Consider the following 27984-nt stretch of genomic DNA (forward strand, 5'->3'; position numbering starts at 1 on the left):
TCCCAAGGATCTTTCCTTTTAAACACACACACTCTCATGCTGCTGGCAGATCAGAAGCCTGCTTTTCTTGTTTTAAACTCGAGGCTTCCTAGCCCTGCCCTCCCAGCCGCTCTGTGTCCTTCGGCGGTGACCTCCCTGCTCCTCTGATTACAAAGCCGGTCCACAGGCTGTCTCCTCTCTCCCTGGAATTCGTCCTCCACTGCCACCCCCTCGGCACACCTGGCAGATTTCTTCTCCCCTTAAATGAGACCCAAACACCCGCTCCTCTGGAGTCCTTTGGTCAGCGGCTCCTGAGCTTGAGTGGGCATCAGAACCCTCTTGGACCTGACACACAGAATGCGGCGCCCACCCCAGAGTTCCTGATTCAGCGGGTCTGGGGTGGGGAAGGAGGATTACGTTTCTCGCCAACACTCAGGTGTTTTGCTGCTGCTGGTAACGGGGACCACACTTTGAGAACCACTGCTCTAGGCAAAATCAGAAGCCAAGACCTTTGGGTCTGGGGTTACAGGGGTGCGAGAGAGTAAGAAGTCAGCAAGAAGTCAGCGTTGGGTTTTTGTCTCCTCCTGGCACAAGGCTCCTAAAACCCTTAAGAACTCCTGAGGTATAAGAGTATCTTTTGTATGCTAATGAGTGACTGGAGGCTGGGGCCCTGGGGAGCTCAGGATGGGGCTGGTCTCCTGAAAGATCCAGGGAGGAATAAAGGATTTGAACTTTCAGCCCCACCTCTACCCTCCAGGGAAGGGAGAGGGGCTGGAGATTGAGTTCATCAGCCACAGCCAGCGATTTAATCAACCAGGGCTATGTTACAAAATCTCCATGGAAACCCTAAACCACGGGGCTCAGAGAGCTTCTGGGTGGTGAGCACATCGGCATTCTGAGAGGGTAGCACACCCCAAGTCCACAGGGACAGAAGCTGCACCACGAGAGACCCTTAGAGAAGTCTCCCTCTACCCTGTCCTCTGGTCCTTCACTCCTTTCCCTTCTAATAAATCAGTGCTTATGAGGACAGATGAACAAACCCGGAAAGGAGGGATCATGGGAATCCCCAACTTTGTAGCCACGCAACACAGAAGTGGGGGTACCCCGGGCACCCAGTACTTGCGACTGGTGTTTGTAGGGGAAACAGCCTCCTGGGACTGAGCCCTTAACCCTCTAGAATCTGAGTGACTCCAGGTAGGTGGTGTCAGAACTGAACTGTAGGCATCCCGTTGGCTGCTGGAAAGTTGGTGGTTTTTCATAACAAAGACTTGGCCACCGACTTGGTGTCAGAAGAGTGAGTAAAGACAGTCCAGACGAGGCTAGCTCAGGCTTGCGCTCATCTGTCCTGCTGAACGGTAACAGTGACCCTCTCGCTCTCAAAGCATGCAGGTGTGGGCAAGACACACGGTGTGTCCAAGGACAAGTTCAGTTAGGATGTACGTGTTATCCCTTGGAGCGTCTTTCTGGAGGGCAGAGAGCATGGGCCGCCTGGCTCTCTAATCCCTGTAACGTGTGTGGGTCAGTCTGTCCCCGCGCTACCAGGACGGGCCAATTTCATTACATTCGGTAGCTTCTAAGATCAGACATGTTAATAGTGGGGGAGCTAATGCTTGGCCAAAACATCATCAAAGTACAGGTGTTTTCCCTTCTTTATACATGACTTAGGATGAGCTGGGCACCGTGTGGATGACTCACCTGTATACCGATGCAGAGATGAAATATGAGTCAATGTTTTATGAACCTGCTTTTCCACTTGCTAACAAGGAATAAGAAACTATACAATTAGAAAAAAGAAACAAACGTGTGTTTAAGCTGTTCTGCAAAGAATCTTGGGGACTCCCGAAATCAAGCCCGTTTATCATAATGATCCAATTTGTACGAGGCCACACTGAGCAACGGTACAATTTCCTGAAACTGCTAAGAGTTTGTGCCCTAAAGAAAAGAGAAGGAAAACTAATCTTTTCTCTCCATTTATGTGTCGATTTGAAAGGGTACTGTTTTATTCTTTAACCAAGCTCCTATGACTTTTTAGGAGGTGTGGCTCTATAAATAACAGCTTCAGTTTCATTTCCTGTTTTGAAATTAAAGATGTGAAATCCCGCTTCTGCTCAAGTCTCAACAAACCATCAGGTCTTAATGGTCACTGTTGGTTCCTGGCAAGTTACGGGCTCTCGATCAAGCAAATACGAAATTTGGTTCTACTTTGAAACAGAAAAAGAAGTTTACTTGACTAAAGTGCTTCTTTTTCTTTTTTATTGCACACATTTGTTTGGCTTCACCCCGGACCGCCTCATGTCTGCCAAGTCCCAAGGCTCTTACCTGTGAACTGGGTAAGGGGGAAATCTGGAGCTAGGAATTCCTGAAATAATTTAGGAATGCGCTCAATATATGTATATCTGTAACCCAAAGGAAAGTCTGATGCATGTTCACATTCCAACTGTGCCAGTTATTTTCTTAGCTAGTGATTTTGGAGGCTTTCCTTTGTCTTAGCGGGGCGCTGCTGGCCTGTAGGGCAACAGCATTATCTGCTGGGAAGCATGGCGACACCCATCGTAAGACTCACGGCAAGACCCCGGATCCTGCCCACTAAGTGCCAGGAGCGCTCACTCTCTAACATCATGGCGACCATGCCTGCACACATTTCCAAGTGCCCCTTACGAGGGGGATTGCACGCTTGCATTGACGACCCTGTAGAATGTAAGTGGATAAGGAAGAAAAGTCTATGATTAGGAAAGAAAAGGGGAATGCAACCCATTGCTTTGACCATTTTAGCAGTTCACAGAAATAGATCAAAATGGGAGGGTGAATGAAGTAGGCTCCAAACAATTCATTTAAGAAAAGAACAATGAGGAACAGGCTATAAAGCAGAATTCATGGGATGCAGCTAAAAGTAATACTCTGAGGACCATTCATAGCCTTAAATGCTCACACCAATAACCAAGACCAGAAACACAAGAAGGTAATGTCGAATGAGGATGTGAGAAAAAGAGGATAGCCTACGCAAGTAGAAAGAGTTGATCTAGATTGAAATGGAAATCAATGTATTAGAAAATGAACAGATGTCAAAATACTTGATGCAAACATGGGCAAACAAGTTATAAAAGGGAAAATGGAAAATCCAAGAGCTGATTTGGGGGGCGGGTTGTACTTGCTTGTCCGTGAGACTCTGGGTTAGATTCCCACCGGTGGAGGAAGCAGAAGAGAGTTACGGCTGCGTCCCTACTCCCTGGCAGCAGCAGGCACAGGTATGGGCCCTGGCAGTCATGAGGTTTGCAGCAATGCAGGCACTTTCCTGGGAATCATCTGCACTGAGGCTGGCTTGGCTCTGATCATCATGGGTGATTTCTGGAATGTCCCACAACCTCCTGATTCTTTAATAGCCAGAATGAGAACTAATGGTGTCTTTCTCTCTGACCTTTACTCCTCCACCCTTTCCAGCTATTTTGCAAGCAAACGATCTTTTATATTAAATACCTTCCTGTGTAACATGCCTAGAAAAGTTTCTGTTTTCCTGGCTCACCTGTCACTGATACGCCAGCCTAATGAAAAAATAAGGAACAAGCACAAATATGCAAGATACGAAATGAGAATAAGAAAATATGCACACTTAGAAGAAATGAAGGCAACTTAATGAGGGCACTTTGGTCAAATTTGTAAACACAGTATTTACAATATTGCAGAAAAAGCTGGTTTTCTTAATGAGCAAAACTAACTCCAGAAGAGAGAAATAGTCTATGCAGTCTAATTACCATACACAATACAAAACTGTATTGAAGACCTCATTCCTGAAAATATAACAGACTCAGACACTTCAAATAGATTCTACCAAAAGTAAAAAAGAAGAGAGAATTTCAATGCCAGCTAAATCATGCCAGAGCATAAAAAAATAAGAAAGGTTTCCAACATTAAAAAAGTGCCTTTTAGCACACAAAAGAAAACTGCAGCCCCATGATACTTAGTGATATTAATGCAAAAAAGGAAAATCAGTCGGGAGGACAGAATCAAGTAGCACACTGAAAAAAATAGAAGCTACGTCACCAGCTGTTGTTTCATAGCAGGAATGTCAGGATGGTTCAATATTAGGAAAAGCAGTTTTTCATTTTTATTATTTACATAAGAGAGAGGGGTGGGGAGGGGCAGAGAGAGAAGGAGACACAGAATCGGAAGCAGGCTCCAGGCTCTGAGCCGTCAGCACAGAGCCCGATGTGGGGCTCGAACCCATGAACTGTGAGATCGTGACCTGAGCCGAAGTCAGATGCTCAACCTACTGAGCCACCCAGGCGCCCCTTTAATTTCTTAATTTTAACAGATTGAGAACAAACATAAACTGCCCCATATATGTAATAATGTTTAGCACGTGACAAACTTACCCTCCATTTTGAAAAAAAAAGGTTAATAAAATAGGCAGCAGGTGAATATTTATTCTCATCAATATTTTGTGTAATTGTATGAGTTTCTGTGTATATCTACGTTTCTAGATAGATATGGATAGAGATGTTTGTATGTTTATTCAAGCCGAGAAGCCAACATTATGGGAAACAGTGGAAAATTTCCCGTTAAGGGATGGAATAAAAAAGAACTTTACTCATGACCCCTGGAGTTAAGATGATTTTGGAGACGCTGGCTCATACAGTTAGACCAGCAGACGGGATATGAACATTACATCGGGGGAGCAGCTTCAGGAGGTATGATTATGTATCTAGAGAACTGACGGAGACAGAGAGAGAGAGGGGGTGACCGCGGGTTGGTGGGTAACCAGGGAAGATACAGCGAGGGACCCAGGCTGAGCTGAGATAGGGCACAGCCGCCCGTGGGAGGAATAGGCCGCTGAGATGGCCTAAATCTGTTCCTGGGGGGGCGGGGGCCATCCCGGGGACCATCCGGCAGGATGTTCCCAGGACCAGACCCACGGGGGCGCAGAGCTGCGCAGCGGAAGACGGCAAGGCCCCCGTGGTGAAAGGCAAGAGGGAACCTGGGGGAGAAGGGATCTGCTGCTTGCAGGATGGTGAGCAGGTGTCAGGAAGGAATGTGTTTGCAGAGGCAGGAGGCCCAAGGCCCTGGGGGGTGGTTGTGGGGGTAGGGGGGAGGCCGGAGAGGGACGGAAGATGGCCGGGGAAGTCCCGTGGGCTGTGGGACACAGAGAGGGGCCATGGTGTCGGGACTGGAAGCAGTGTCAAAGGTGAGGGGCAGGAGGGTGCCAGTCGGTGGCTGGTGGGCAGGACGGAAGGAAAGGAATGTCGTCCTCATGAATAGGTGCGCAGGGAGGGCAGGAGAGACAGGGAGGGCGTGGGAGAAGGAAGGAGGAGTTGTCTCAAGGCTGAGGACGCCTGAGTACGTTTAGGGACCAGAAGGGGGGAGACACAGAAGGAGAGGAAGGGCCTGTCTGGTGGCGGCGAGGAATGCGGGTGACAAGGTGCAGGCTGTCGACGGAGCATCAGCTTTGGAAGGAGGAGCACGTCCTCTGGATCATCAAAGACAGGACTGAGCAAGGGGGACCCGTGGCCTGGTGGGGACAAGCGGGTCTGACATTCAGCCTCCCTGCGGAGGGGACCTGACCTGCACGGGGACAGGGACGCACAGAGAAACCACAGAGCCCATCACGCCATCCGCCACCCCGGGCCCGGCTTCCAGGTTGCTTCCGAGGGCAGGTGAAGTGCAGCCACAAAGGCCAGGAGGTCTGGGACCGAGGGAGCAGGGACTCAGCTCTCCGGACACGGAAAGCACGTGGGCAGAGATGCTAACAGCCCGACTCTGGGCGTTGTCCAGGAAAGTTCTTGCCTGTAATCCTCCCCCCCTCAACATCTACTTAACCCGTCTTAAGTCCCCTCCCAGAGAGCATCAAGCTGACCTCTGGCCATCACGGTCCCTGGTGGGCAACCTTCTGCTGCCACTTACTTGATCACTGCAGCATTCACTGAAGTCCCTGTTCTTTCAGAGCCGGCTCTGCCCAGGGAAGCGGATTCCCCTGTGACTCCTGAGCACGAGTGGTTCCGGCCTCCGGCCGTACCTCTGACGGCTGCCTGGGGCTCCGGGCAGGGGCCTGGCGACTGGGCTTTCCATACAACGTGAGGAGAGAAGTCCCCTCACAGAGACACAACAGCAGGGACTCCCTGCATGGGTTCTGAACTGTCGCGTGCTTCAAGAACACTGGGGGCGTCGCAGAAGACGTCTGCGGTCCCTCTGCGCCCTAGGGCTCCGGTTCCAGCAGGTATGGGGCGGGCCCAAGGATCTGCATTGAACAAGTTCTCCAGTGAAGCCGAGGCTGCTGGCCTGGGGCCCCGCGATGCCCACAGCACCTCAGACACTCTTCCAGAAGATCTCCCCTACTGTCGTCTTACTCTGGTAGGCAGCCGGATCCGAGGGTGAAATCACCTCCCTGCTCCATATCGGTGCCCACAAGCAAAAAAGACTCCGTGTGTGTGTGCGTGTGTGTGTTCTCTGCCCAAATCAAAGCATCTCAGACTTTAGGAACTATGCCTTCAGGATACCCACCAAAACATGGAGCCTAACTTTGTAATCACTAAGGAATTTGGGGGTTCTGGAAGGATTCGTTGTTACAGTGTGTTTACATTCATTGTTACAAGCATCACCAATGATGCTCGAGTGAACTGGCTCCAGAATCTGAACGGCCACATTAAAAATGGGCTGTTCACTCAATACCTAGGAAAGGCTCTGCAAGATGACGGATACGAACAGTGTGGACCTGGGAGGAGGTCACCATTAAGTCTGGAGAAGGGTGCACGCAGGGAGGGCGCACGTGGGAAAGACATGGGATGGGATGCACGAAAACGCTCGCAATGACCTTGGGTCAGAGAGTGGTCTGTTTGCAACATTTGTAGCGAAAACTAATCACAACATCTACAAATTTGGGCCTTCAGGAAAACAGACATCTGTCTTGCTGCCGTCACAGACACTGGGAAGCGGGAGGTGGGGGCGGGAGGGCCCTGACCTCCCGGGCGACCTCACCTGACCTCCTATTAGCCCACAGCCTGTCCCCCCACCTGCCCTGCTTCTCCCTCCCTCTCCTGCTCACTCTGCCCTGGAAGGCCCGGCATCGAAAGCCTAAAGGGGTGCCCGAGGGCGGGAGGACACAGGCCAAGCAGAGAGCTGAGTGTCTGGTTTGTCTTTGATCCGTCTTAAAATTGTTGACTGACACAGTAACACAGAAAAATAAACCAGAAAGCAGGACAGGGGCCCCATAAAACACACACCTGTGTACTTGTGCACACGTGCACACACCCACACGCACACGGAAATTCCCGCCTCGGCAGAGGGGAGAGAGGAGGGCAGACTCCCAGTCCGCCCCCCTCCGCACCGGGGCTCCGCCCCCCGGGCTGGGCCCAGACAGCACCCCTGAACCCCTAGGGAGCGGCCAGGCGTCACAGGGCCCATGGCCTGGCTGCTTGGGACCAGGCTTAGGTTATGTTCTAAGAAACTGCTTTTCACAGTTAAGCCAGACCTACAGAGAATCACAGGAGATGAGGTTTTTGTTCTGCCCAAAGACCCGAAAGTCTGTGCCCACAGGCTTGGCTAAGAACAGTCCCATTTCCTCTCTCGACCCTGACTGACTGTTTGCCTTAATTTCTGTATGGAGAAATATTAAGTAATTCTGTACTTCCCCCCAGCGCGCTCTCAAAGTCCTGCCCGCTCCTCTGGTGTCAACCCACGAGGTCACCGGTGTGTCCCCCATCGGTAACCTCACCCGCAGGAAACACGGCAAGACCTACATATTCAGCAAAATAGAAGAGCCCCGTGTCTGTGTACCGCGTCTGTCTTTTCTCAAAAGGCCTTCTTGGGTTCGTAATCAGAGACTTGTGCTCACCTTAAGCGGATGATTGGCGGACTCAAGATCTCGGGCAGTGCGTTCTTTGGGTAAAGGCCGGTGTCACAGAATGGGACACGGCCAAGGACAGATGCCAGCTGGGAGGACAAAGGGAAGACAGACCTCCCACACGGAAGAGGTTTCGGAGTGCCAAACACAATGAAGTTTGGGCATTAGCGTGGGGCGAGCGGCATCACGTCGGGAGGCCCAGGCTTCCCATGACCACAGGGTGATGTGCGGCTCCACGATCCTGGGCGCTGCGACAGAGCCCGGCCCAGCGACCTGAGTCAGCAGCGGGGAGGCTGAGAAATCAGAAGACATTTACAAGATGCCTCTCTGCATCTTCCTTAAAATGCTGCATCCAACAAACTAAGCCATCTGTTACCCAAACTGAAGCTTCCGGGCGGTACCTCGTGCTCTCCGTTCACACCACTTGCCCCTACGCTGCCTCGACGTCCTGCCCCTTGGCCTTTGTCACACCACAGCTGGAAAATGGTGAGCGGTGCTTTGACCCCTCAGCTGTAGCACTCATAAGGGTACACACACGTGCACACACTTCTCCAAGGTTCCGCGAGCCCTCACGCAGCACCCCCCCCACGTGTGTCCAGAAACTTTGAAGATGGTACCATCATGCAAAATAGGGAGGAATGTGTTCAGCATCCCTGCCCTGGGGCCACATGGGTAACAAGATCATTAAGTAACTCCCTCTTGCTTTGAGAGTTTTCTAACCAGCACTGTCCCGTTTCTGAGGGGGACTTTAACGTTAACGGAAAAGAATAGGACCTGACATTTAGTTGGCTGGCTGAGGTGTTAAGAGCTTTACAGGTATTATCTCATTTAATCCTTAAAGGAACCCTAGACGGTAGATTACATCATTATCCTCATTTTATAGATGGGCTCCCCAAGACGTAAAAGGCTTAAGTGGCTCGTAAGATCGCGGGTTTCTAAGAGGCACGGCCTTCTCTCCACTCCTGGCGGTCCGGTCAAAAGCATCACGCTGTATGTTACAGCTCATCTAGGCACCACGGGTCACCTACTCACACGGTCCTTTCCTCCACTGTAAGATACGCACGGAGATATTTTAACCTCTGCTTTGGTTTTTGTTTGAGGCAGAAAGAGATTCATAACATTTTCTGTTTTAGAATGCTTCATACACGGAGAACAATTTTCTAAACTATATTTCACCGGCTGCCGAGTAAAGGCCTGGAACAGGGGAACTCAGATTCTGAACGATGAAACTCACATCCGGGTACTGCTTCCTTCTTTGTGTCCAGAAGCAAGAGGGAGGGGACGGGAGCCCCGGGGAAGCTTCTGGCCGTGGAGGCGTGGAGGGCACCTGTCTCTGGGTAACAGCGGGTGACCCCGTACCACCCTTTCCAAACACGGCCCTCACATATGTGTAAATCAAAACGGTGTCGAGATCCTGCATTTGTCCCCTTGACAAATATGCCCGCGGTGGCTGCTATGGTACAATGTTAGACCCCAGGACACGACAGCTAATAAAAAGCAGCAAAGGCCACTAATCGACCACCACCCAAGACTGCGCCAGCGCTGTCACAGAACCCAAACACAGAGAAGGCAGCAGAGAACAAAATCAGACACACGCCCAGGTCAGGTGTTACAGGGCCACGAACATCCGGGCCACGGGAAGCGAGAGTGGCGCTGGTCTGGGGTGGTGGGGACCACCACCAGCTGCCCGGGGGCGTCTTGGGGCTCCTCACTGGTGAGTGAACACGGCAGACACACGCTCAGGACTCAGGCAGGTAAAACCAGGGGACAGAGTCCCTTCCTCAGGCCCAAGGAAAAGTTCAGAACATGAGAAAACTCACAGGGAAGAAACCGGTGCGGAAGAGAATCAAGACCAAAGAGAAACAAACCAAGGCGATGGGTCGATTCAGGAGGAATGTTGGAAGGATGAGATGGGGGAACGCAGACGTCTTTCCGCTTCAGGACACTTGCGCCTTTCCACGCGGCCGAGGCGCCCAGATCCTGGGCATTCTGCGCAGATTAACTCGAGAGCTTAGATGAAATTATCCCATCAATCCACTATGGCCATTCACCTCCACGTCTGCCTCCACCTGATGTCTGGCTGCTTTTTCCCCATGATTAAATCAGATCATGAGTAAAGGAGCAAAGAAAAGGCAGCTTGAGGGGGCTGCTGGCTAGGCCGTCGACGGTATCCACACGCCCCAGCCTGCAGGCTGCGGGGGCTCACCATCCCCAGGGGCAACATAAAACATTACAGGCCAGGTGCCTATCGGATGGCTCAGGGATGCCCAAATCCTAGACTATTAAAACTGAAACGGCACGACTCAGCCACACGTCAAATCTGCTTGCAGGTGGCGGGAACGCTCCAGCTCTTAATGTGAAACGTATCTCCCCAGCCCGTATAAACGAGAATAGACATAAAAGTGAATTTAAATATTTCTTTCTTTGAGTGTTTTCAAATTTCTGAATATTCTGAGAAAATAAAAATATACACAGACAGCCATATGCCCAATAGCATTTAGGGTTTCTGGGTTCTGTTTTTACAGCAGGTTATAGATAACTGTGTTTCAGGCGAGCTTCCTGTAGAAAGGGGTCTCCTCAACCATGTAGCCGAATGCTTACTTTTTTATTTTTATTTTTTTTAATGTTTATTTGTTCTTGAGAGAGAGAGACAGAGTATGAGTGGGGAGGGGCAGAGAGAGAGGGAGACACAGAATCGGAAGCAGGCTCCAGGCTCTGAGCTGTCAGCACAGAGCCCAATGAGGGGCTCAAACTCACGAACCATGAGATCGTGGCCTGAGCTGAAGTCAGATGCTTAACCGACTGAGCCACCCAGGCGCCCCTGTAGCTGAGTGTTTATTAAGACTCAGGCATTGGTTCTCTGATGGAGGGCACATCTGCTAAGCAATTTCTCAACAGTGCTTACAATCAATCGCTCGACTACTTGTCAGAAAGAAAAATCACGTAGTACACAGGAATGCCGGATCGAACTGGTCAATATTTTTAAATGATCCATATGAACAGGTAAGAGAGGAGGAGCATAGTGTTTAAAGGATACAGTAAGGAAGTCGAAGAGAACCAGCCTCTAACTGCGGAGAGCCCAAAGCTACCTCCTGCCCACGGACCGTGGGGACTTTTATGAGCACCGCACTCAGGCTTTACCTCCACCTTTACATGGAAACCGGCTCTGGCCAGCTCTCGGGAAGTCATTTTTAAATCTTCACATTTTGCCAAAGTGCCTGGAAGGGGAGGACACGGTCTGAAAGACTATGATTTTATCAGACTATCTCCAAGTTTTCACTAATTCTAAGTGTAGAGTGAATTCCAGCTGTGGTCAAAAGCCCTTTCCTTCTTTTAGGAGGAAACAGAAAGCGATCACTTAGGTAAATCTGCAGGAAACCTAAGGAAAGCGAGAAGAGATTCCACAAATGAACGCACGCAGCCTCTGGGTCTCTGGGGAAGCAGGCACCATATCTGTCGCTTGTGCTAGAGATTCATGGATGTGTCATGAATGAGCATTGAAGGTCCTTGAAATCAGAGGAGGGAGAAGGAAACCAGAGTGGGTGAATTCCTGGGATCTGCTCAGGGTCTAGATGATTCCCAGGTGTGCGTAGGTGACAGCCGTGCCTGGCAAGGTCACACTGAGCATACGGTGTCCTAATGCGCCCCTGAGCCCCAAGGGTGGTGGTCATGGTCATTTACGGATGGCCCTTTGACGTCCTCATGCGTCTATTCTGCTTCACGAGGAACTGGCCAGAGTCTCCGGTTTCCCTGATGCACTGACCTGCCCTAAATGGCATAGGGGACATGCTGTTCCTCTTGCTGTTGGCAGTCAGGACCATCTTTCCGGTTCCAGGGAAGCGGGACCTGAAGCCCCACAGCAGGAGCAGGGTGGGCAGAGCCAGGCGTGACCATGTGACGGGAACGTGACCTCGGACGGACCCTTGAACCCACCGCCCCTGATCTGGGAGGTGTGCCCAGACTGGGGAGCCTCTAGCAACAAGTAAGGATCCCTGCTTCCTGGCAGGGGATAAGCTATCCCATTTCACCTGGGCCCTTTGAGCACACTTGGAGAGTGGGCGGGGGTGGACCTCACAGCCCAACCCCCCGAGGAAGGTGCTCTCTCTCCAGGAAATTAATCAGGGTGTTGGATAAAGACACGGAGGCATTTTTATGAACTCGGTTCAAAGGTAACCCAATGCAGGGAGGAAAGAACGGGAACCATTTCACATTGGTCTCTGGGACCTAGAAGGCCAAGCTCAGCCTTTAGTTATAGTTTAAAAATATATATATACGCTTTTCTAAGATTCAGAGCATTCTAGCAAAGTAAGGATGGGGACGATGTCATCTGCAGCGGTTGCTGTGACAAGAGAGGGTGATGTCAGCCAATTGGCAGAGTAACTGGGTTGACAGCATGGGGGCCATCTCGGGGCGACCCAGGCTGCCCTGCTGCGACTGAGACGTTCAAGGTCAGCTGGACCCTCACTCCCTGTGCCTCGCGCATTCAGACCTGCGCACACCCGAGTCCCTCCTCTCTCCAGATTGTTTGTGTTTTTGAGGACAGAGCCGGTGTGTATAATTTTTCTTTATAGACCTCTATCTTAGCATAACACCTCACACATTTAAGGAGGAAGGGCTGGATTGAAGTCCTCCTTCCGTGGCTGAAGCGTGCGGATGCACCACAGTTCATCAGCTGCAACGCTAACTTTTCATGTCAACTAACGATGATGTTACTGTTTGACTGTTCAACTCACAGACCAGGGGAATTTTCCCCTGCATCTTTCCCCCCTGGCTTCAAGATGTTTGAGGCTCAGATCTGTGCCCACAAATGTTTGCTGACTCCTCAAGTGAAGGAATAAACGAATGCTTTGACACCAATAAGACGGGGGCAAGGTTGCTAATGATCCCATTCCATTTTCTAGCCCTAATCACTAAACTAATGAAGCTCACTTGTACTATTGGTAGATGGTGAAGAGAATATTCTTGGAAAAGTATAAGAGAGGCTGGTTTACAAGCTACTTTTAAGATTTGTCTGAGAAATTTTAATTGTGAATCAGATAAATAGTTTCACTTGAAAGAAAAGCATTATCCCCAGGTATTGCACCGTGCATTTTGGAGAGTTTAAAACATAACTATAAGCCAATCTTTAATAAGCATTTCACTTGGAAGTAAATCAGTGGTTTGAGATTATTTGAAATGGACTGAACCAACTGAATCGGATGCTGATTTTTTTAAAATTACAGCATATGAGGGGGTGCCTGGGTGGCTCAGTAGGTTGAGTGTCCGACTTCAGTTCAGGTCATGATCTCATGATTTGTGAGTTTGAGCCCTGTGTCAGGCTCCGTGCTGACAGCTCAGAGCCCTGAGCCTGCTTTGGATTCTGTGTCTCCCTCTCTCTCTCTGCCCCTCCTGCACTCATGCTCTCTCTCTCTCTCTCTCTCTCTCTCTCAAAAATAAATAAACATTAAAAAAATTAAATTACAGCATAAGTAATTTTGAGAAATGGCTGCTGTCTTTACATTAGAAACAAAAGTCTAGTGACGACATCACCATATGAAAAAAGTCACCTCCTTAGACTCAGATGTAATCAGCAAAGCCAGTTCCTGTGCTAACAGTACTCTTGGCTTCCTGTCTCTCTGTGTTAAGTCCTTATCCCCTCACCTATGTCCAGACACCAACCGAGAGTCCAGGGAAGGCAAAACTAAACAGGATTATAGAAGTAAAAAATGTGGTTGCATCATAAAAGTAAGTGGAAAGGAAAAAAAAAAAAAAAAAGGAGCAGAGAAAGCTTGTCAGAAAAGATGAAAGGCTGGATCTGCCCAGTGTCTTTCAGGAAATCTTATCTTCTACAGAGAGATGGGCCCATTAGAATAGATAAGGAAATGGGATCTTTTTAAAATCATCACCACCACCACCATCATCCTCATCATCATCGTTCCTCCACGGATGCCAGGTAATATTTCTTGAATGAAACCAGAGGTGGGGGAGTTTTCCAAGTGTCTCTCTTCCCATTCATTAATTCCCTAACTGGGTCATTTAAATACCTCCTTGTAGACATTACGTTCACGGGGAGACGGGCTAAGAAAAGAATGCTTTAAAGGTTTCGCAACCCAGGACGTTGGAAGGTCTATGCAACTAGAGATCTTAAAAATAGAACACGTGCAGGAAAAAATGAAAATGGTGCCTCTACCTTCCCCTTTCCCCGGGGGATCGGGTTGAGAATGTGGGCGATGCACTGACAGAAGCCACCAAGAAACCAAGACAGTAGACGAGTGCTCTATCAGATCTGCTGGCGAATTTGGTTGTTCTCTCATACAACTGAAAAAGCGAGAATGGATTCATTTTGAGCCGTCAGCCTCCAATGTTCATCTTGTAGACAGTTATGATGCAGAATTGAAATATCCTGGCCTACCTTGTAGAAGTGAGAGACTCCCATAGCACAGAATCAACGAAGCAGTTTATAAACTTTAAGTAACTAAGGACTTATCGGCAGAAGGCATGTGTCATCAGGTATCAGCAGATCCTGAAGGGCCAAAGTTCAGAAAGGTTTAGACAGTGAATTCTGGTCAAGTGTTTAATCAAGACGGCCACTTATAATCAAGTCTGGGGAACGAAAAGCCCCTGCCTCCAAATAAATCACTGTCATTAACCTCTGGCAATTAACCATGTGATCACAGACTATTGGGAGACGTCTGACAAGTCTACTAAACGGGGATCAAAACATAGCGGGCGTTAAGACCGAACAAGAGGAATCTGAACCGTCAAGTGGTCATGAAACTAAGAGGTGGCCAGTCCGCGAGGGGCCTCGTCTCACTACATTGCGGTCTTGTGTTCAGGGGACTGCAGTCCCCGTCAGTCATCAGGTGCTCTATTACGAAAGGAACATGGCAATTTGAAAACACGCTGTGCTTCGCTGGTAGAATAATCTTTGTTAAAGAATGTGAACGGACGCCAGCCAGCGAGACACGGGTACCGCTGGAGTCTGGCAGTGGTGGGAATAAAATGGGGTCAGTGGAGCTGCTTGAACCCCTGCTGCCTGCTGGGTGATCTGGGCCGATTCCCGAGACTTCTGTCGAAGTACCCCTCTGTCTCGGGACGCAGGCAGGCCTGGTTTCTGGCAGGAAGACTCTCAGAGGAGCCACATCCTATACGAGGTGGTAAAGGACAGGCATCCTGTGCCCCATCTGCTTGCCGAAGGGAGTAGCAACGCGGATGGGAGTGGAGAGTGTTACGCGAAGTGAAATCAGTCAGGCAGAGGAAGACAGATACCGTATGTTTTCACTCTTACGTGGATCCTGAGAAACTTACCAGAAGACCATGGGGGAGGGGGAGGGGAGAAAAAGTTAGAGAGAGGGAAGGAGGCAAACCATAAGAGCCTCTTAAATAACGAGACCAAACTGAGGATTGATGGGGGGGGGGGGGTGGGGAAGAGGGGAAAGTGGGTGATGGGCATTGAGGAGGACACCTGTTGGGATGAGCACTGGGCGTTATATGGAAACCAATGTGACAATAAATTACATGTAAAAAAAAAAAAGAGAGAGAGAAACCCTAATTTCCCACCAACTTTCCATCCAAACTGAAAACAAACAACACATTTGCTGACTCTACCATGCAATTCTTCAAGCAAATGATTATGGAATAAGTTCTGGGTTGGTGTATAATCTGCAGAAGCATGAGGGATGTTGTCAGACTGGAAGAGAAAGGGAAGAGAAGGAAGTATGATTGGACGTTAATTTTCCCATGTCACACACAGGGGATGCCCACGAACATAGTCTGGTTCCACCATTTCCTGAATGGCATAACATGGCAGCTTGTCTGGCCCCATCCCCAGCGAGGGGGGGCCCCACGTAATTCTCCACAGCAGTAGTTTTCCTTAAAAAGCTCTTCATGTCAGAATTTAAATATGATTGAGATATTTCATTCTTAGTTTATAATGGGAAGGGTTAGCACATGTCAAGCACATTGGTGCTAACTGTTCAGACGGCTACGTTTTTTCATTAATCTTTGTTTTCCTCTATTTACTTCAGGCCTTTCGTTTAGACCAACTATTAAGAATGTATGAATTCACTTTTTTTTTAATTTAAACTCAAATTAGTTAACATATAGTGTTGCATTGGTTTGGCTGACGGTCATAAGTGGGAAGTATATAGCAATCCAGGCCTTCCTATGGAAGAAAAAAAAGGTCTCAGATACACAACTTAACCTTATACCTGAAGGAACTGGAAAAAGAATAGCAAATAAAGACCAAAACCAGCAGAAGAAAGGAAATAATAAAGATTAGAGCAGAAATCAATGATATAGAAAAAAAACCCCACAAAAACCAGTAGAACAGATCAATGAAACTAGGAGCTGGTTCTTTGAAAGAATACAACTGATAACCCCCAGCCAGACTTATCAAAAAGAAAAAGGAAAGGACCCAAGGAAATAAAATCATGAACGAAAGAGGAGAGATCACAACCAACACTTTAGAAATACAAACGATTACAGGAGAATATTATGAGCAATTATATGCCAACAAATTGGGCAATCTGGAAGAAATGTATAAATTCCTAGAAACATAAACCACCAAAAGTGAGACGGGAGGAAATAGCAAATTTGAACAGACCCATAACCAATAAAGAAATGGAGTCAGTAATCAACACTTTCCCAAGAAACAAGAGTTCGGGGCTGGATGGCTTCCCAGGGGAATTCTACCAGACATTTAAAAAGGAATTAACACCTATTCTTTTGAAGTTGTTCCAAAAAAATGGAAATAGAAAGAAAACTTCCAAACTCCTTCTATGAGGCCAGAATTACCTTGATTCCAAAACCAGACACAGACCCCACTAAAAAGGAGAATTACAGACCAATTTCTCTCATGAACATGGATGCAAAACTTCTCAACAAGATACTAGCAAACCGAATCCAAGAGCACGTTCAAAGAATGATTCACCACGATCAAAATTTATTCCTGGGCTACAGAGCTGATTCAGTATCTGCAAATCAGTCAACGTGATACATCACATTAATAAAGAAAGGGTAAGAACTCTATAATCCTCTCAGTGTATGAATTCATTTTCCTTTTTTTGTTTTAAATTCCTTTTTAAAGTTTATTTATTTTGAGAAAGTGCATGTGCGCATGAGCAGGGGAGGGGCAGAGAGGAGGAGAAAGAGAATCCCTAGAAAGATCTATTCTTTCAGCGCAGAGTCTGACACAGGGCTCAATCTCACAATCTTGAGATCCCAACCTGAGCCGATATCGAGAGTCAGATACTTACCTGACTGAGCCACCCAGGCAGCCCGTTATTTGTTCTTCATTCATTCATTAGATTCTTAATTTATGCAAGTTCCCATTTTGTGTACCTTCTTCTAGAACTTAAAGACACAACTGTCTAAATTAATTAATCATTAAAAGCTGGAATTCGCAAAGCTGAAATCCATTTGCCCATATCAAAACTTGTCTGTTTTTTAAATCTAGAATTTAGTATTTTGCTCCCAAATTTGAAAAATTGACTCGCCACCCTTTGCCAGAGCATATGTCTGGCTCTGGCTGAAAATGTTCCTGTCGTCAGCCAACGTTATCAATTTTAGACTTTCTTGGACGGTCCAATTTTTATGGTATCAGGATGACCAAGCCATTGACTGTCATGTGAAATTCTTCTTCCTGACATGCTGTTTCTAGTCATTTCCACCACGATTTGCATAACGTTCCTGTAGTTTCTGGGTGAATTTCAATATAGGACTTCGCAGTAAATTTGAGCAAGACCATTGGACCCAAACCTCAGTCTGCATCACAATATTTTCAACGTAGGTAAAGCTTCTACTTCTCATCACCAACATGATACGAGAATTTGAGTGACTTTCATTTGAATAATCTCAACTCGCGAAACTACTCTTTATCAAATCTTCACTTGGGTGCAAAGCAGAAACCGGTTCACCAAACGACTCCCTCAGAGCAACATGCTGACATAGATGGACGAGAGAAGTCAGGCCCAGCCTTCCGGTGACACGCAGGGCCACTGGCCTCTGCTCTCCCTCTGGGGATGGGGCCGCCTGCCAGGACATGGTGTGGACCCGTGAGTGCAGTGTGCCCGTGGCCCCTCGGCGCCCCCCCAACCAGGAGAGGTGTGAGAGGTGACCTACCCCCTCCACAGGAGACCGAACATTCGGAGCGAATGATGGCCCATGTGTAACGAGGCTGGCCACTGGGCTTCTTCTCACCCCGCAACCGGGGCACCGAGTACTCCCAGGCGACACCCGGGTTCCTTCCCTGAAACAGAAGCTAGAAAATGAAAAGGGGGCAGAGAAAACAAGTTAAAATGGAACTGATAAATATAAGCTAGTTTTTAAATAGTACTGAAGCGACAACATCAACAGAAAGTTGGTTATGTGATAAACACCGTCCATCCTCTAAAACGTATATGAACTTTCTAGACGGAAGCGAACACTCAAGAAGAAGCAAGCGCATCTAGAAAAATGTAGACATTCGACTCGTCTGCCTTACGTTTCGTGTGTTCCTCTCTTCAAGGCTTCAAACACCTCTGCAACCTAACTCGGGTATCTGGTTATTTCCCCCAGCGTTTCCTTGGGATCCCCTGCAAATCCCATCCATCTGAGCACATCAGAAAGCAATGCCTATAAAGCACTCTCACGCTTCCTGGTGCGTTCTAAGCAGTCAGGACTCATGAGTGGATATTACCCATGCCACCCATCAAAGCTACGGCAGAGTACTTTCCAGTGTGACCGGATGCAGGGGTCTTTGGCCAACTGGCACATTCCAGGAGAAAAACACCTATCCGTAAAGATCTCTCAAGTTGAGCCTATCTTAGCACCTTGAATTTGGACTCTTCACCTCCTAGTTTAAAACCCAATCGTATGGACCAGTTACCTTTGCCCACGTGAATGTGTCAGATCGCTGATCTCAGGGAGAAAGCTTTTTACTTTGGAAGCCTCACCATTGATCAGTGGACAGAAATCCCATCTCTGAGTCTGGGAGCCTTTATTGGTGCTGATGTGATATTCCAGGGGGTAAAGACGCTGGCCCTTCTCTGACCACCCGGCACCACATTCCCCACCCCTGACAACACAGCTCTTGGGTCTTAGTTGAGGAAGGTGTTGTAGGACAGGTACAGGTGGCTGCATGGTGAGGCCCCTGAGATGCTGTCCTGTCTGACATCCTGAGCCTTTGCAAATCTTCTTCCATCCAGAACAGTTCCTAATAAGCCACACTCACCTTCGCCCTTGACCTATCTCTGTTCTGTACCATTATTAGAGCTAAAGCCTGCGCTGGTGGGAGAGAAATCATCAGGGTGAAATAAGGTGATAAGAACAGCTCAGGGCCAAGAGGGGAGGCAGAGGGGGGATGTGTGCAGAGAGCCCCAGGGAAGCATCTCCCAGGAAGATACGAGAGGACAGGAGGGGGATGCCTGGCCCGAGAGCAGGTGAGGGGAGTCTGGGTGGCTCACATCTGCATACTGGTTGTAGACTGACGGGACAACATTTGAACCAAGTACTTTGTGCACAGAAAGACAAAAAGGTGGGGCAATAGCCTATCCAGTGCCTGTCACCTCCATCTGCCCAGTCTCATGGGGGCAGATTACGTCGCAGGAAGAGCCTAATGGCAGCCTGTGAGCCTCTGCAGTTGTGGGTCAGGAGGCGGCTGTGGCCCCTTCCCTGCACATGGGGGCCCATATGACGTCACTGCTGAGGCTTTGCTTCGGGCTCTCATCCCGCTCCCATTCCATAGGACTCGGCAGAGTCCCCCGAGTGTGCCCGCTTCTCACAGCCACACGGCGTACGGGAGAGGGGCCGACTTTCGTAAACACCGGCTGATAAAGACCCAAAACAGGAACCACGTGATGTGTGTAAATACAAATCTGATTAGGTGCCAGGAGATGAAAGGTAACAAGCCCACCGCCCCCTTCAATGCTTAGATGAGTCTTGCTTCGGACACATTCTCAAATTGTAATCATTATTCTGTGTTCTTGAAGTTATGCCGATGGCCGTCAATCTGCAACAATCCCAGATCCCAGCCCGAAAATCAGAAGGCTGGCACCTACCTCCACAACCAGTGTTTCGTTGGTTGGCCCAGAAGAGGTCAAACTCTCCGGCTCATGGGAGGTCCGTCTATAATCAAACGTGGTGCCTGCGAACTTGTATCGACCCGGCCAGTCCACCGTCCAGTGCCCGTTCAGGTAGTATTTTCGGAGGGCATTGCGCACAGAGATGTAGGACGTTGACACGTTCATTTCACGGATGTGAATACTCCGGGCTCCAGAAGGAATGGTGACCATCTGATAATACTCTACGTTAAAGGAAACAGGAGTGGGAAGAATGTGGTATTTTCATTCAAGAATGCCGAGGCAAAATCCCTACGCTGGGGTTCCCCACAACTCAAACCTGAGAATCCACGCTGGGAACCAGGAGAATTTTGGCAATCGGTGCCATGAGGCCTTGAAGTCACTTGTGTTTTTCTTTTCTTTTAATTGAAGCAGAGCTATTATAAATTTCATTGTTCCTAAGAACCACTTTAATTCAAATAACCTAGCAACCACTTTCCATCAAAAGGAAAGGCTTGGAGGGCACCTGGGTGGCTCAGTCGGTTGAGTGTCCGACTCTTGATTTTGGCTCATGGTTCATGATCTCACGGTTCGTGGGACTGAGTCCCAGGTCAAGCTCCACACTGTCAGTGAGGAGCCTGCTTGGGATTCTCTCTCTCCCCCTTCGCTGCCCCTCCCCCACTCATGCTCTCTCTCCCTCTTTCTCAAAATAAATAATCTTTATTTTAAAAAAGTAAGTTGGGGCGCCTGGGTGGCTCAGTCGGTCAAGCATCTGACTTTGGCTCAGGTCACGATCTCACGGTCTGTGGGTTCGAGCCCCGCATCGGGCTCTGGGCTAACAGCATGGAGCCTGCTTGGAATTGATTTTTTCTCTTCCTCTCTCTCTGCCCCTCGCCTGCTCTCTCTCTCTCTCTCTCTCTCAAAATAAATAAATAAACTTAAATTTTTTTTTTTAAAACAATAAAGGAAAGGCTTGACAGGCAGAGTAGGGAAGGAGACTGTCGGTCTTTTCAGGACCCTTGACGCCTGCTGTTGCCACGGAAACCCCAGGTGTCCCCCCCCCAGGAGGTTCCGGTTTACATCTCCCTCGTACTCCTCGTACTCACGGTTGGCGCCGTGGTGCTTGGTGTAGAGCCCCTTGTGTGTCGTGCAATCTGAGTTATTCCCCCTGCACACACCACAGGAGTCTTCCACGGCATCGGATCCAAGGACGTTGTCACATCCCACTCTCTGGGGGACCGGGGCCACACGTCATTCGTGAAAGAAAAGACGACAAGAGCGAAGTCACAGGGCTCCAGCGAGAAACCTCCCCGCTCCAGTAGAACATTTCACCAACACAGAGTAGTTAACAAATATTTATTGGATACCAAGTATGTGCACAGCAAGACTGAAACTCTACTCTCAGATCCAAAGGAGGAAACCCTGAGAGCTGTTGTCTTTGGCATTGCTACACGACCTTAGAATCTCGAGCCCTAAATTAAGGGGCGCCTGGGTGGCTCAGTTGGTTAAGCGTCTGACTTGTGGTTTCTGCTCAGGTCACGATCTCACAGTTTTGTGAGTTTGAGCCCCGCATTGAGCTGTGCACTGAATATGAAGCCTGCTTGGGATTCTCTCTCTCTCTCTCTCTCTCTCTCTCTCTCTCTCTCTCCCTCCCTCCCTCCCTCTCTCTCTCTCTCTCTCCCTCTCTCTCTGCCCCTTCCCTGCTCATTCTCTCTCTTTCTCTCAAAATAAATAAACATTAAAAAATTAAAAAAAACCCTGAGCCCTAAATTAAATCTATCAGATTTTCATATTGGAGATTAATGGTAAATTTCAGATGGACGCAAAGCACAAATTGATGAGCAATGTGTCCATGTGAGGGTCCCCTGGAATGTGCCGCTGTGCCTCTGAGTGGCCGTGTGCAAAGGAGAGAAGGAACACAGGCTGCCTGGGAATTATTCCCAGCAGTAAATCATTTAAAGGGCATCTTTGTTCATTGTCTTAGAATTTTAGGGGCCTTTATAATTTCTATGGTGCTTACTAGCTTTATATTTACTAACAAAGAGTTTAGTATATACTTGTAAAAAACCCATTCAGAAATGAATCACAATTCCTCCATAATTCCTTGCTGGAAATCCTTATGGTCAAATGCATTTCAGAATTCAGAGGGTTTTTTTTTTTTTTGGATTTTAGGAAGGGAATTAACATATTATGCACATCATGTGAGAGTCCCCAGCAGGGCCCAGGGTAGCACTCAATGAAACGCGTAAAGGATGTTTCTATGGCAAATCACATACATCTTCACGCGAAGCGAGATCAATAAAACTGACACATAGCCTCACACCCGTCGAGGGCAGGTTTCGCCAGTAAACAAATTCAGGGCATCCTGTATTGTGCAGCCCAATAAACCTTCTGTGTGACGGCTTTTGGGATTTCAGAACTACATTTAAGGGACTGTGACACTGTGTTGTGATGAATACCTGAAAACAATGACATATTTAACAAGCCCACTAATAATTAGACAAAATGGACAGAGACTCGGCCATTTGAAATCTGAAAGAGATCTCGACAGAACTGAGTGTGATCTTCACCTACGAAAAAGGATTACACTGTGCGTGTCCCAGTGCACGACTCAACCTGACCACGGTCATCTCACTTAGAGAAGACCAGAACGATGACCGAGGTGCTTAGACTCTGTGAGTGTGCATACTGAGCAACTTCAATGAAAAACCCATCGATCGTGTGCAACGTATGTGATCTGGTCACGCTTCCACTTTGTGTAATAATGGAATTCCTTCCCCGTCTCACCCCTGCCCAAGGCAGCTCTACGACCACTTAGGCAACAAATCTTTCCCCGTCTGTCTTCCAAGTCCCTGCAGGATGCCAAGTGATCTCTTGGTTCAAAGCTGCCCCTGGTTCCTCCGCTGCCCAAGCTACTGCCGGCTAACCCTGCCGCTCAGCTCCATCCAGGTCCCAGGGTCTGTTCCCCCAGGACAGGAGGATAAAGATCCTCCGTGCGCCCCTTCTCGCTCCCTCACCTCCCTCGGCACCCCTGCCCTGCCTGCCCTCCGGGTGCTCGATGCCTGAGTCGGGTCCTACCAACCCACACCTTCTAGCACGACCGTGTTCCCAGTGGGCTCTCCCACACCTCCAGGCCAACTCACCCTTCCCGATCTAGCTCGGAAGCTCCCTTCTCCAAGGAACCCTGCAAATCCCCCAGATCCACATCGGGGAGAAAATCAGCTCTCCTCTGCTCCCATCCTCCGCGGGCACCTCCACTGGGACAAACCACCTGTGTCTCTGTGTGTGTTCATCCGGCTTTCCCCGCCCCCACCAGGCTGTGAGCGGGAGGGAAAGGCAGGATTTAAATGTCTGGTGTCTTTAGCCCCTTAGAGGAATGCCTGACACAAAGCAGACTGTCTGGAGACGTGTGTTGAATGAATGAACGATCATTATTACCTCACATATCCCATCTATACAAACATTACGGCTATCCTCCGAGCATGGAGTCCCATCTTTGACTTTATTTGACAAAGAAAAGAAGAAATCAAATCCTTCTGCGATACAGTAGAGTTTGCATAAGTGCTGATCTTAAAAAGAAATACACACACAAACACAAATAAGAAAGATACTTAAGCTCTGATCACTTTTGTTCTAAATTTTAGATAGACTTTTTTTTAAGTTTTTTCTTTCTTTCTTTTTTTTTTTCTTTTGCCCGTAAAATAACTCCCACACAATATTCATTGCAAAGACATTTCTTTTATGGTTGTCTCATGAGGCTTGGTTTTTGCTTTTAATTTTTAATTTGTATAAGCCTTCACCATTCTTACTCTACGGTGTCCTTTACTGTCCTTGTTCTTTACTCAGTGGTTGGCACATAGTAGGCATTCAATAAATATTTGTTGACTGGAACGACAATATCACTGTTCGACTATTTTACTAGTTTGATGAACTATTCTCTTGCAGAAATGCAAAAGGTCATTACTATTTTGTAGCAATATACACAATTCTCACAGGAAAAATGTAATAAAAGAATTCAAATAATCATCAAATTTATTAAAAGCTAGTGCACTTGGGGTGCCTGGGTGGCTCAGTGGGTTAAGCATTCGGCTCAGGTCATGATCTCATGGTTCACGAGTTTGAGCCCCACGTCGGGCTCTGCGCTGACAGCTCGGAGCCTGGAGCCTGCTTGGGATTCTGTGTCTCCCTCACTCTCTGCCCCTCCCCCCCACTCACACTCTGTCTCTGTCTCTGTCTCTGTCTCTCTCTCTCTCAAAAATAAACACTAAAGCAAAAAAATTTTAAAAAGCTAATGCATTTGATGAAATTTATAATATTTTTAAACTGATAAAAGGAATAACTTTTAGATGAAATCTTCAGAGAATGATGTTTTCTATAAACACAATGACTGTCAAAAAATACTGACATGTGGGGAATGTAGGTATCACCGTATACTTAAGAGTGGCAGAGCCAGTCGATTTCTTTTGATAATCTATTTCAAAGATTTTATGATTTATGTAATTAACATGAACTTTTTTCCCTTCGTTCTTCTTGGTAAAGAAGGGCTGAGTTGATGAAAATATAGTCTGCCTTAGGAATTTTCATGGGCTCAAGACTCATCCACAAATATTTTCTTTATTGTACAGGAGGAGACTCCATTGAATAACCCTAAGAATCAAGGCAAGTATGTGCTTCCATGATTAATGTGTTTATTTCCCGAGATAGGGAAGCCCAGAAGAGCACACGTATTTTGGCCCCGATTTCAAAGTTCTTTCTCCTTTTTCTCCTGCCTACTTAATTCTCACTGGCTTACATTTTACTGAGTCTGGGAGTAAAAACAACCAAAAAATGCTTTGTGGGAAACTGCTTAAACTTCTCCTTCCAGAATTTACTGACTTCATAAAGTTCTTACCATGAAAACATTACGTTTATAAAGTCAGATGAGATTTATGTATTTCTCGACTGTTGCTTGGACAGGATTCCCAGTTTCAAAGAGTGAGGTGACTAGGCATTCTTTGGATTTCTCTTTAAATTATGTCAGCGGAGCTACCAGGTTCAAGTTCTTTCAGTCTTAAGAACAATAAGTACTTCTCTCACACTGGAGAATAAAATCTTATATATGGTGCAGATAAACTTCTTGGTTTAGAACCAGAGTTTTGAATATACTATACTTGAAAGTCAACTGCTTTTCCAAAAGATACTAAAACTTTTCTTTCATTCTCTGGCAATTGTAAGTGTTCGATGGGTGAGATCGCCCTCAACTACTGTGATTTGTAATTAAAAAGCACTGATCCCTTATCAATAAACCATCCGTTTTGAATGTTTTATCACTTCTTTGAAGATTTCACGGTATGATGCACACACTCTCTATCTGCTTGTTAATTTCTGGCCACACCGCTGGTCAAGTTCAGGTACGAAGCCAGCGGCCAAGGGGCAGGCAGATGAGCCTGTGACAACCACCTCACATAGCGATGTGGTCTATCCGAACACCACAATTCCAACCATGTAATTCTTTAAAGAGTTTTCAGTCACGTAATTCTTTAAAGCACGAGGCTATTCCTAGAAGGGGGGGTTTAAGACTTACCTTGCACTTGAGTGTATGGCTTCCACTTGTAGTGCCACCCTCGGAACCGTTTGCTGTTGTACTCGGCACACTGTGCCGCACGGAAGTCAACGCTATCGTGGGGACATTTCTGACTGTTGCAAAGCCTCAGAGTCCGAGCTGAGCCCTCACAAAACTTCCCTCCGTGCGATGGTCTGGAACATACATTTCGCAATTAGAAACCCTACGTTTGGGGCGTCTGGGTGGCTCGGCTGGTTGAGTGTCCAGCTTCAGCTCAGATCACAATCTCATGGTTCTCGAGCTCGAGCCCCGCGTCAGGCTCGCTGCTGTCAACCCAGAGCCCGCTTTGGATCTTCGGTCTCCCTCTCTCTCTGCCCCTCCCCCGCTCACACTCAAGCTGTCCCCGAAATGACTGCACGCTAAAACCAAAAAGAAGCCCTACATTTAACAGCTACTCTCCCCTCCCTGGAAATTAGGCTTATTGAAGAGATGAGCAGATCCTGTTATGTTGTTTTCAGCGACCAAGTAAGAAAAGTGTACTTCTAAGGGACCCTGGCACTTTCTCACCCATTAACGACGTGGGCAGTGTTATTCACAAGGTTAGTAGAGCCAGTTAGGGTGTGGAAATGGATCTGCCGGCATCTGTCCGCCACCGACTCCCAGCACCCCTGCCGAAGGCAGCGTGACGTCGCCGTTCTCTGCACTCATAGAGGAGGGACCGCTAAGGGAGGGCGGCTCTCCCAGAACCGCACAGTTGACAGCCGGCAGAGTTGAGACTGCCATTCAGGGACTTCGCTGAAGTCACCTTCCACTGGTCGGTGCTGATGGGAAACACCCCCGGCTCACCCCCTAGAATTCACGTGGACGCAGCCATACGACGTGGCGGACCCACTGAGCGTCACATGACAAAGACAGGACTGAAGAGTGTCACACGATAAAGACAGGACTGAAGGGCCGTGATAGGAGTCATGTTTTAAGCAAAGTCAGGTGCAAAGGGAGGATTTGGAAACTCCTCTACCCCAGTGCACTAGGGACCGCTTCTGGTGTCCCTGTCTTCTCACAGTGAGAAGACCTTCTCACAGAAGGTCACAGTGAAACCACATGTTGCAAAGGTAAATATATTTCATGAAGAACCCAACATCTGGCTTTTTTTTTCCCCACGTGAAAAAACAGTTCTTCCTGATTCTTATTCATTTGTGTTCTCCATATCTTCATGATTTACATACTCATTTTAGGCAGACCCTTGGTATTTCGCAGAAATGTGGCTAAAATCCACTTCCTGAGTATCGCTGCTGGGTCTGTTATCACGTGCTATGGTCAAGTCGCTTGAAGCATCTTAAATTATACCAAAGAGATATCGCTGTTTGAGAAATACTTGACTAAAATGACTTTCCTGCTCAGTGATGCTTTTTAATTCCGGCGTAGCTAACACACAGGGTTCCGTTAGTTTCAGGTGTAGGGCAGAGTGACTCGACACTTCCATGCCTCACCCGATGCTCATCACAAGCGCCCTCCTTAACCCCCATCACCTGTTTCACCCATACCCCCTCCCCCCTTCCCTCTGGTGACCATCAGTGTGCGCTCTATAGTTAAGAGTCTGTTTCTCACTTTCTCCCTCTTCTTTTTCCCCTTTGCTTGCTTCTTAAATTCCACGTAGGAGTGAAATCATACAGTATTTGTTTTTCTCTGACTTGTTTCACTTAGCACAAAACTCTCTAGCTCCATCCATGTGGTTCCACCTCCTCAGTGATCCCTACACTGCTACGTGACGTACAGATCGATATTACTGAATTTAGGTACACACGCGGCTTGGAAGGTTCACAGCACAGAGATCACTCGTGAGGAATGAAGTGAGGACGTACTTACTTGGGATTTGCGCACAGGCGGTCTCTGTGAGACACCCCTCCTCCGCAGGTCCTGGAGCAAGGGGACCAGGAAGACCAGTCTGACCAATGGCCATGCGTGGGCTTGGGGCCTTCGTCACCGTATTTCACACACTGTCCTCCCCGGCACCACTAAAAATTAAAAAAGAAAGAAAGGTTGACGTGACTCATGGGTGGATAGGCGGGTCCGGCACCGCTGTGATGTCAGCCGTGGGGAGTTTGGTAGAACGCGCAAGATATCAACATCTGACCTTCAGGTAAGCGTATGGTACAAATACAGTGAGTGGATGTTGCTTCTTTTCCCTTTCCCAGCCTAGCACGGTTTATAAATCCCCGTAGAGGGAAGATACACAGAAGAACCATTTTCTAGCGTCCGAGCTGCTGGAATTCAGCACATGTAATTAAGTGGTGTTGCGCAAACGTTCAGCCTGATCATTCGGCTCTCGGGTGAGTGAACTCCAATCTCTCCGAGAACAACGTGCTTTTCATAGCTCTTTGAGAGCAGACGGGGTCTTGGGTAGAAACGTCCAGCTGGAGGTTCCATGTGACTCAACACCTTGTCATTTCTGGCCGACGCTCTGTGCCGTCACTCCCAAGCACCTGGGCTCCAAGCCTGGAGCCCGGAGGTTATCGGCGGACGCGGGTCGGAGGTCACACTGCTTCCCGGGGAGATAAGACAGCCCACACAGAGCTGCACGTGTCCCCACGCGGCTGGAGATGCCATCAGCTGTC

General features: G+C 48.1%; 1 protein-coding gene across 1 annotated transcript in view; it reads right to left on the bottom strand.

Moving 5' to 3' along the window:
- Positions 1-27984, bottom strand: part of ADAMTS16 (ADAM metallopeptidase with thrombospondin type 1 motif 16) — a 158025-nt gene that overhangs the window by 45131 nt on the left and 84910 nt on the right. The window contains exons 12-17 of the mRNA XM_042997880.1: positions 27236-27384; positions 25391-25563; positions 23266-23396; positions 20934-21057; positions 19828-20072; positions 17912-18050 (exon numbers count right to left, since the gene is read on the bottom strand). Of these exons, the coding sequence (XP_042853814.1) occupies positions 17912-18050; positions 19828-20072; positions 20934-21057; positions 23266-23396; positions 25391-25563; positions 27236-27384 (961 nt within the window). The remainder of the gene's footprint in view (positions 1-17911; positions 18051-19827; positions 20073-20933; positions 21058-23265; positions 23397-25390; positions 25564-27235; positions 27385-27984) is intronic.

This window comes from Panthera tigris, chromosome A1 (assembly GCF_018350195.1).
Source record: "Panthera tigris isolate Pti1 chromosome A1, P.tigris_Pti1_mat1.1, whole genome shotgun sequence".
Taxonomy (NCBI): Eukaryota; Metazoa; Chordata; class Mammalia; order Carnivora; family Felidae; genus Panthera; species Panthera tigris.